General features: G+C 39.6%; 4 protein-coding genes across 4 annotated transcripts; 3 read left to right on the top strand and 1 right to left on the bottom strand. All coding sequences in view use genetic code 12, as the record gives it.

The window, feature by feature from the left end:
* Positions 1-2,627: 2,627 nt before the first annotated feature.
* On the top strand, positions 2,628-6,560 carry LRG1 (Lrg1p; the record flags this gene model as incomplete). The annotated part of the gene is made up of 1 exon (XM_036807853.1): positions 2,628-6,560. The coding sequence occupies one exon, from the start codon at positions 2,628-2,630 to the stop codon at positions 6,558-6,560; it is 3,933 nt and encodes a 1,310-aa protein (XP_036664649.1).
* Positions 6,561-6,788: 228 nt separating this feature from the next.
* Positions 6,789-7,052, top strand: CPAR2_800270 (uncharacterized protein; the record flags this gene model as incomplete). Its single annotated transcript, XM_036807854.1, has 1 exon — positions 6,789-7,052. The coding sequence occupies one exon, from the start codon at positions 6,789-6,791 to the stop codon at positions 7,050-7,052; it is 264 nt and encodes an 87-aa protein (XP_036664650.1).
* A 188-nt stretch (positions 7,053-7,240) lies between these two features.
* Positions 7,241-8,722, bottom strand: CPAR2_800280 (uncharacterized protein; the record flags this gene model as incomplete). The annotated part of the gene is made up of 1 exon (XM_036807855.1): positions 7,241-8,722. One exon carries the CDS (start codon positions 8,720-8,722, stop codon positions 7,241-7,243), a length of 1,482 nt encoding a protein of 493 aa, XP_036664651.1.
* A 619-nt stretch (positions 8,723-9,341) lies between these two features.
* CPAR2_800290 (uncharacterized protein) lies at positions 9,342-10,685 on the top strand (the record flags this gene model as incomplete). The annotated part of the gene is made up of 1 exon (XM_036807857.1): positions 9,342-10,685. The coding sequence occupies one exon, from the start codon at positions 9,342-9,344 to the stop codon at positions 10,683-10,685; it is 1,344 nt and encodes a 447-aa protein (XP_036664652.1).
* Between the last annotated feature and the right edge of the window lie 102 nt (positions 10,686-10,787).

The following is a 10,787-nucleotide window of genomic DNA, read 5'->3' on the forward strand; positions in this document are numbered from 1 at the left end:
GTGAAGCTTTGGAAGACAATAGCCACCAGGTGTCAAAATTAAAACAGAGAGCTACTGGCAAAAATACCCCCGAAGTTGATCTCGGCTATCTTATGACTTTTCTTCCAAAGCGGATAACCTCAATTCGAGACCTGGGTAGCTACGTCGTTGATTTGTAAATCCTAACTCCATCATTGTTGTATGTATGATTATTTTCGTCTTAACCCTATTGGCAGATAACAATAGACAATAGAGATGCATTGTGGTAAAATGTTTATATTATGCATGGCCAAAGTTTATTCAATGCATCAAGTTCACCTCTTTTTTTAGCGTCCGTCAATGGAACATCTTTTCCGTATTAAAGTATTGAGTTTTTTCAAAATGTGACAAAAGTGCCGTACACACAAAGAGTGAAAAATCAATAACCTGCAAACCTGTCCCCTCACCTTTGTATCGCACTAAAGACGGCATTCGGTGCATGGTTTACAGAACGAATTGTATTCTGAAGAGTAGAGCTTAAATTATTGGTGATGTTTGATATTGCGCGTTTTCACATGATGAAATATTCTTACCGATATTACCTTGGTTAAAGAAAGGGTTGTTGTTCTAGGGGCTAGCACTTCAAAATCTTGGCTTATTACAGTGACTAAAAACACTCTTACTTATTAGAAATCAATCAACTATAAAACCTTAAATGGTGGTGAGTCTGCTAAAAATTTTATCAACGATTCGTACTTCAATCATCAGAATATACGAGGCGGAAATTGCCGAGAAAATAATGCCCCCACCTATCATTGTGACATAGAGATTCTCGTATAATAGAAATTCTTGTGCACGCTTTGTGTTCATCCCGAAACCGCAATTCCTTCGACGCCCCGTCAAAGCATTTAGCCGCGAATGAACGAATTTACCAAAATTAGGCATACTGATATAGTTTTAACATTACTAAGTTACAAGTTCTTGTCTCTTAAAACCGTGCATTACACGGCACTTTAGGTTTTTTTTTTTCTGATTTCAAACATGCAGAAATCGGGCCACCAAAGAAAGTTGCAAGGAAAAGTTGAAGCTAAATCTTCATATAAATGGGAAAGTTTACCCGTGATTTTACTTTGTTCACTAATTAAAGTAATTCGAACGTAAAGCTTCAATCTCTTCCTCGGATGAAATCTTCTGATTCAGTTTACGAGGAAAGCGATGTATAGAACTTGTAGTGGTTTTACTTTGACATTTGAATAGCATCCTTTGCAAAAAGCAGGAACTCTTGAAATCTCTCCAAAGTTTTGTTGCAAAATGAGACCAAAAAAAAAAAAAAACAGCCTGAACTTTTGTTTTTTACCGCATAAGTGCAAGTGTTTGATAGGGATGATCTGTATAGAACATGGAATGGTGGAGGTATCCCCCACTAACTCTTCGCAACTCGATATTGTTTTATGAAGCACACTCTCAAGCTTTCGTGACAGCAACTTCAGCTGGAATGCAAATCTCAAGTGGGAGTTGATGAAAAGAGTAACGGGTCACGTGCAAATATTTGATTTGTTTTGAGAAAGCCGCACCATTGGACAAGCCAATAAGTTGAAAGCTATTGTTTGTGAGGCAAGATAGTGGTTAGCTTCCACGTCCTTGTAACACTAATCTTCCAACGCATGAACGAGGTATTGTGCTCACCCTTTTCATTGTTGAAACAAGTGAGTGCAAACGAAGGCTCACAATCAGTAGTCTAGTCTATCTAATGGAATGCATCATGTAATACGTGTTAATTTTCATATCCTCGTTTATGTAGAAGGTGAGAAAACCAAAAAAAAGTTTATTTTTAGTCACGATTGAAGTCAAAGGAGTACAAGTTGTTGCCCGGGTGTAATCAATCCATTCAAGCAACATTGCTGATCTTATTAGATGACAGTGATTGTTACAAAGACTTAACTCGAAACACCAAACTCTTTGCTTTGATATCAATGTGGTTAATTTTATTCATGCAGATTAGAGTTAGCTCTAAGCGTTTGCTCTTCGCTTTTAAAGAGGAAAGCTTCTAAACTCTATCATTATCTCCCAGATTGAAGCTACACGCACTATTCTCTTTTCCTATTTATACTTTACAAGATCCGCCTTATAAACTACTCAGTGTGGAAGGAATTGACAGTTTGAAATAGCATTACCACACATACTGCATACAACCTTGTACAATGTAAACAACAAAAAAAAATCAAAACAAAACAACAGAGAAAAAAAATAGCACCAAACAAGAAAAATCAAAACTGTCAACTATAAGAAATCATACTTTGTCAAGAACCATTTCAGCTCCCGTACCACGCACTCACACAGATATCCACCACTACCAATCCATCTATCTGATCCCATACACCAACCAAAAGAGAAAGCCACAGTGATTCAATAAACTTCCCTTTGTTTATACACAGTAAAGTGTTCTTACTGTGTGTTTTTTTTACGGTCCTCCCCCTTATTTAATCCAACTTTTCGTCCTTCTTTAATAACTTTCGCCAATTTTATATTTTGTTCAAGCTTAACCCTCTAGCCAAAAACCGTTGTGTATACGCTTGTGCTGAGACCAAGATACTATTACTACCACTTTGTCCTTTCCCTACTCACCCTTTTGAGTTTTACATATCAAGAAACCCACTAAGTTTACCACCATGAGTAAGGATCCCGATGACTATAAAGAACCCATACCAGAGGACAAATTAAGATCAACTCAAAAAGCGCGCGAATTGGCATCCCCAATGCAGGCAGTGACCAGAAATGATGATGTACAAAACTATTACTATGTACGTCATCCACAAACATATCCAATTCCAAATACTGCACCACCATCGGATAGACGGTTAGGTGCGAATAGGCACTCGCGATCACATTCTCATAATTCTGATCAAAAGAACCCCAAAAATCGATTATTCCACCCACTTAGTCATAATGCTTATCAGCAGTATCCCACATATCCTATGAATGTTTCGTCCCCAAAACCTTCATCTGCTCCCCCACCATCACCTCAAATAAGACGACAACAACAACAACAGCAACATCCTAGCTCTAGCAGAAGTCCTTGGAACAATGAACAGCTGCATAGACCAACCGATTCACAACCAAATTGGACGACATTGATCCCGCCCTTGTCTGATACTCCAAGGGAATCGAATTCGGCTTTTCCCAATCAACAACAACAACCGCAGCCACAACAATTGATCAATGTGAGCTCAAGTAACGGACACCATACGCCAGATATGCAAAGACAAAGTTCTCGTAGAGGGGGATCATCATCACATAGATCAAACCTCGACCCATCTCAAAGGCACTCCATTGCCATATCACCAACACCTGAAAAGCAAGAAGCCAATGAGGAGATACGAGTCAATAAGGATCCGTTGCCTGCACCTGACCGGCAACCGACAATGTCTGGTAGATCCAAAACAAAGAAAAAGAGCCGAAAAGTGTGTCAGAAATGTGGACTTGAAATCACTGGTCAATTTGTACGTGCTCTTCAAAGTGCTTACCATGTCGATTGTTTCACTTGCCATGAATGTGGTAAACAGTGTTCAGCAAAGTTTTTCCCATTCGAAATTACACGAGATGGGACTTCGACACAAGTCGCTCTTTGTGAATACGATTACTTTAAGAAGCTTGATTTGATTTGTTTTAGTTGCAATAATGCGTTGCGTGGGCCTTACATTACTGCATTGGGCAACAAATACCATTTGGAACATTTCAAGTGTTCAGTTTGTCAACACGTGTTCGATTCAGATGAAAGCTATTTTGAACATGAAAATGATATATTTTGCCATTTCCACTATTCAAAGTTGTATGCGTCACATTGTGAAGGGTGCCAATCATCAATTTTGAAACAATTTGTGGAGTTGTACCGAGGTGGAAGGACTCAACATTGGCATCCAGAATGTTTTATGGTTCACAAGTTTTGGAATGTTTGCATCACTGCCGACTCTGTTGGATTGCAAAAAACATACGGCTTAGCTGACGAGAAACTAGCTGACTTGAGGGCTATCAAAATGTCGGATTCCAGTCTCAACTCAGAAAAGCTAGTGGGTATAGAGCAACACATTGAGCAGGTTGTAATGAATTGCTGGTTGATGTTGTCTGGGTATGAACAGAGCACTGCCGCATGTATCTCCGATATGCTTCTTAATGCGTGCACAGGAAATAAATACAACGGTTTAATCGTCACTGGTAAGTTGATTTTAAATGTTGAAATTTTGTTTCGTGCTTTGGATTACGTATTGCAGCAATGCAAAGTGGCATCAACAACACTTGTGGTGAAGAATGACCTGCCCGAGCAAGAACATCTGGACTCTTCAGTAAATGAAAACGAATATTTCCAATTTTTGAAAAAGGAGCCAAGAAACATCACAGGAAAGATTATGAGTTACTTGGCCATTTTGAGAAAATCAGCTAGTATATCCAAATCTGGAACTTTATCAGCAGAGTTGTTGTCTGTTATCACTGGGTCTGCTCACTATTTGAAACTCTTGATACGAATTGGTTTGTATAATGCATTAAAGTTGAACAAGTTGAACGGAACCACTGATGCATTGAATCATTTTTTACAACTCGTTTCAACGTATGAGATGATTGAGTCGAATAAACTTAAGAGTATTGAAGACTTGGAAGAGTTTAAAGCGAAATTGGCCGTTCCTCTGAGTTCGACAGACGCTTGTACTGCCTGCTCCAAAAGTATTGAGAAATCATGTGTCAAACTTGGTGACCACAGGTGGCACTGGAAATGTTTTGTGTGTTTCAGGTGCAATCAACCCATTGGTCAATCGGAAGTTGGCCTAGCCCGTTTTGATATTGCACGCCAATCTATCGTTTGCCCACATTGCTATGATGGAAGTGGAATAACTGGGTTTGAAATAGTAACCGATTTATCTCAATTGGTTTATCTTTTGAAGATTGCTTTGCTACGGTCACGCTCAGTGATGAATATTGAGTTCAATAACCTTACAATCGGACCAAGAGTGGAAGAATCAGAGCTTTTGCAAACGCCAAACAATCAACACGAACAAGATGATTATAGCAAAACTTTGGATGATGTAACTAGGCTAAGAAGTAAAAGACAAAGCCAGAAATTGTCGCAATCGGTTAAAAAGAAGGCAAGAAAGTCGGTAATCATCACGGCTCCTGAGGGTGACCAAGCGCACCAAGATGAAGTTGATATCTCAAAGGCTGGAGATAGTGGTCTTTCTGCTGATCTAAGAGATATGGCAATTCAAGCACAACCTCCACCACAGTTTGGAAGGAAAACAAGTAGTGGGTCGCAACTCTCCTTTGATGGAAAGGAAGAATTATCTGTCAAAAAGCAGCTACAAATTAGAGATGAGCCTCAACGACAAATGACATCAACACACCTCGATCGTACATCTGATTTATTAAAAAACGAGAAGTCATTAACTTTGGACGACATTCCAAGAATTGTAGCCGCTGAGCAAGCTCGTGATCAAAGACCCAATGCTTTTAAGCATCAAAATAAGCTATATCAAAGAACAAGTTCCCATAAACTCAAGGGTAGTGGACACAGTCCTATACAAACTACCCCCAGTAGTGCCTTAGATCATATTTTGAACACTACCACTGCCCCTGGTAACGAGATTCCCACTGTTGGCAAGCAAAAATTTTATTCTGAGTTGACCAAACGGGAGCATTTCATTATGAGGCATATCGCCGTTGCGATTCTTTGCCAAATGAGTCATGACAAATTCAACAAGGATGAATTGATAACGATGATTCAGTTGAAGAAACCGCCGACGTTTTGGGAAAAGTTAAAATTTGGTGGCGGTGGTGCATCAAAGGACAAGGTCAATGCGGTGTTTGGAACAGAATTGAGCATATTAACTAAGAAATATGGAGTCGATTCAGACCTTGGTGTTGGACCTTCAAAGTTGAGAATCCCTATTGTTATCGATGACGTGATTAGCGCCTTGAAGCAAAAGGATATGTCAGTTGAAGGAATTTTCAGATTGAATGGTAATATTAAAAAACTTCGCGAGTTGACGGAACAAATCAACAAGAGTCCATATAAATCACCAGATTTCAGTGCTCATACTGCGGTTCAGCTTGCTGCGTTGATGAAGAAATGGTTGCGTGAGTTGCCCACGCCATTGCTAACATTCAACTACTATGATTTGTGGATTTCCTCACAAATAGAACCAACCCTCGAACTGAAAAAGAGGATCCTCCAGCTTACATATTGCTTACTACCTCGTGACCACCGGAATCTACTTGAGGTTTTGCTTTACTTTTTCAGTTGGGTGGCTTCATTTTCTGAAGTGGATAAAGATACTGGATCCAAAATGGATGCACACAATTTAGCCACTGTTCTAGCTCCAAATATTCTCATATCAAAACAATCACAAGGTCAAAATGATCAATCTGGGGATGCTTACTTTTTGGCTATTGAAGTTGTAAATCAATTGATCGAGCAACATGAGGAATTAAGTATTATACCACCGGAATTGATGAAAATTTTCAATGCTTGTGGGTTTGATGGATTAGAGAAGGATCTCACAACTAAAGAGATATTGAATCAAATTGAAGCAACTTTGAAAGAAGATGCAAAGTGATGTTATAGCTATAATGTACAAAATGTATTATATAAATGGGGGTGCAAAAACTTAGTGTCGCAAAATTCAGCGACAAGTCCATTTTCTCATTGTCTCATTTTACGATTTTTGTTTTTTTCTTTTTCTCTCTGTGCGTTCTCTTGCAAAATGACTACCCAACCCGATTTATCTTGACCATCATTTGATGAGAATACAACTACACCCGCTTATCCCGAATACAATTACACCATGTCAGCACTCACATCAGACTCACTAAAGCAAATAATCCAACAACGTCTAAATGCAGAACTCGTTCAAGTCGAAGACATGTCAGGAGGGTGTGGACAAGCATTTGCGGTTGTTATTGTATCATCGCTCTTTCAAGGCAAGAACAAATTAGCAAGACATAGGTTGGTCAATAGCCAGCTACGAGATGAAATTGCTTCAATCCATGCGTTTACGCAGAAAGGTTACACGCCTAGCGAATGGACCGAGCTTGGTGGAAAGATATAATAATAATAAGTGGACATAGCGTGATAGTTAGATTAGTCTTCAGAGGGTGTATACTGAGAAAAAGCAATGTAATTTAATGTATAAATTCTAAGTAATTTTAAAAAGGCTTCATGAATGTAGTAAGCCGTCGAGTCCAATCTCTATGTCGGTTTTTTGCAGTCTCTGTTGTATTACCCACACACAACCATTTAAATCAAATTCCTCTTGTAACCTCTCGTGTGCTTCTTCATAATTACCAACCACAGCACCAAAAGCACAGCAAATATAATAATGATCATAATCGGATACGCTTTTAGCCCGCCGTCACTAGAATCAGCCATTAAACCAATCAAGAATGGAATTCCAGCAGCACCCCCACCACCTAAAGCACAGATGAAGCCGATACCGACAGTTTGGAATTTTGCAGGTAAAATATTGACCAGTGCAACAATTGTAGTGGGGAATATAGGACCAACCATAGCTCCCGTCAAGAATACAATTATAAATAGAAGACCTACTTGTTGCGTGAACGATAGGAGCCAAAAGAGCACATACCCCAATAACGAACCGACAATGTATGCAAGATTTGCCATCAACTCAGTAGTGAAATAATGTGCCGTGACAAAGCCTAGAGCGCATCGACCAACTGTGAGTCCAAACCAAAAAGTGGTTGCAATGTGTGATGAAGCCTTGTATGTCCAGTTCTTAATTCTTAAAAGGTAGGTAACCAACCAAGCACCAAATGCAACCTCACCACCGACATAAATGAAAAGAATTCCCGCGAACCCCCATATGAGCGGCAGTTTCACAGCTTGGGCAAAAGTAGCTGAGTGTTCTTCATCCTCTTCGTCGTCCTCGTCAATTTCAAAATTTGTCTTGTTGATGTCATCGAGTTCAACTTCATTTGGATCTGCACCATCCTGTAGCTTGTTCTCTTTGGACTTTTGGTGCCTTAACTGCGCCATGTACTTGTACTTTTTTGGTGTTTCGAATCTAAATGTATATCCAACTAAAACGAGCACAGTTGCACCAAAGGAAGCTACCAAAAGATAATAAGTATTCCAATCCCACGGACTGCTAGGCTTCTCCAAGAGATATGTGATTAAACTAGGTGAAACCAAACTTCCGATACCATAACAACCATGCAAGATCCCCAACAATTGGTTCGAATCAACTAAATTACCCATCCATGCATTCAATGATGCATCCAAAGCGCCGAGACCCACTCCATTCGAAAAATAACAAATAAGAAAAATAAGAAAAGGTGGTTTAAACGATGCACTCAAATTTCCCAAACACATTGCCGAGGCACCCAATACCGCTACCCCTCTGATTCCCAACTTATCATGAGTCTGGTTGTTCACAAAGGCCATTGTCAAGTAGCCCAAGACGGAGCAAAAGAATATAAAACTAACGTGCAAGTCACTAAGATGATAATGCTCTTGTAGTTTGGGAATCAATGTTCCAACAGTTTGCTCATTTAATCCAAACAAGATGAAAACGAAGTAAGCGGAAACGATTTGAATTTGTAGTAGTCTCGAATGCCTCCAGTTGTTTGTGTCTATAGTGAGTATTTCCCCTTCAAACTCCACTTTTTGCAATGTTGTGAAGCTGGATGGATCAGATACTTCATTGTTGTCGGTGTTTTCGTTGATGAGCTCGGAGTAGCGCAGATTAGCTTCTACTGACATGAATGGAGACTTCTAGGCAATTTTCGAATAATTACTGAAGAAGTGTAGTGAGTGGCTGTATTCTTTGTCCGTCCTTGAATTTAAAGTGCAATTGGTTTTCTTTTCTTTCATTTTTTTTCATTTGCTTTCGGAATAACTTTCGCTAAATCAACCCCTTAGCAAATTTGCGACATTCTTACAAAATGTGGAGAAAGGATGCTTCCACAGTACATCTTTTCTTCTATTGGAAACGTTCTGTGCTCCCCCGGCATTGCTTGGCTGATCTTTGACCTAAAATTACACTGTTTGGAGCCACAATATCTTCAATAGGAAGATTAAACGTCCATAATTTGTACAGACCCGAGAAGGAGTAACTTGCAATGAGCACCATCACTTTAATGGGAGTACCCGGTGCTCACTCTTCTTATTTGGGGTGTCTCGGCCCAAACCTAAAAGTGTGTCAATCTGTTCCGAAGCTTCATTCGGTTAGTTATCGGTAAAACTTCGTTCCGAATCGGATGCAACTTTCTTTCAACAAAACAAAAAAAGCTTTCAAAATTTCGAAAAAAGTATAAGTTACCATCATGTAGCTATGAAACATGAAAATCGAATTTGAAAAGGTCACCACAAGGCCCAGACAATGCAGCTACAGGATACTAATCTATTCAAGCCTATAGTTATTGGAAATGATGTCCGATTGAGCCACAGGGTGGTGCACTTACCAACATCGAGGTCTCGATCCACAAATGATGGAGAAAATTTTCCAACCGATTTGATGGTCGATTACTACGATTCCAGAAGTAAGGTGAAGGCATCATTGACAATTTTTGAGTCAACCTTAGTCTCACCTAGAAGTGGGTTGATGCCATATAAATCAGGAGCATGGAGTTTCGAACAATGCAAAGCCCTAAAGCTAATAACTGATAAAGTTCACGCAAATGGATCCTTCATTTCGTGTCAAATATTTGCACCAGGACGCACATCAAATGTACACTTGCTAAAGAAGAAGGGGCTTCCTTTTGCTGCCCCTTCGCCCATATATCACTCCCCAGATCAGGCAAAAGCTGCAAGGAACTTGAACTACCCCTTGCAAGAGTTGACCGTTAAGCAAATACATCAGATTCAGCAAGACTTTGTAACAGCTGCATCGAATTGTTTGACGGTTGCTGGGTTTGATTTTGTTGAGCTCCACGGAACTTCGGGATTTTTGATTGAGCAATTTCTTTCCCCCGTTTCCAATATGCGGAATGATGAGTATGGTGGGTCAGTTGAAAATAGGTGCAGGTTTTTGATTGAGATTATCGAGATGTTTATCAAACACCCTAGTATAGGATGCACGAGATTTGGGGTGAGGTTAAGCGCTTGGTCAACCCATTTTGGAATGATTTACCCACATGATGAGTACCCCATTGATGAAACTTTTCCTCCTTTGCTTTATTGTCAACATGTGTTGTCTTATTTAGAGGAACTTAAACAATCTGGTAACGAGATCGCTTACGTTTCAATCCAGGAACCACGTGTGTCAGGATCGCTCGATCAAAATCCATTGGGTAGATCAAACTCCTCATTACTACTGAAATGGTCTGGTGTTATCATAAGAGCTGGTGGGTACGCCACAAATTATAAAGGAGATCCAAGCTGTATTGCCTCAAACAACTCCAACTTGTCCATTGTTGATGGTAAAATCCAGCATTACTCGTCATTAATTCAAGACGTCAATTCTGATGACCGAACAGTAATTGGATTTTCAAGACCGTTTACTTCCAACCCTGATCTCATCGAGAGACTTCGAACGAATAAGAAATTGGATTTGTATCATCGAGAGTATTTCTACACACACGAATTGGAAGGATATTTGACCTTTGGAGAATACGTTGATGATGAGCTCTACTCGAATACTTTGAAATTGTCACAAAGGGAGTTACACAGACAGGGAAAGTCACTCGCCATTAATGGCGCATGTAACAGTGAATTAAGTGTATAGACAATGCAAATCGCACAATCGAGGAAGGGAGGTTATCCCTTTTGAAGTAAAGTATAGAATGCATTATTTTGTGTGCATAATCTCTCAAGCGGGAGTTATTGT

Source organism: Candida parapsilosis, contig 005807, assembly GCF_000182765.1.
Source record: "Candida parapsilosis strain CDC317 annotated contig 005807".
NCBI classification, from domain to species: Eukaryota; Fungi; Ascomycota; class Pichiomycetes; order Serinales; family Debaryomycetaceae; genus Lodderomyces; species Lodderomyces parapsilosis.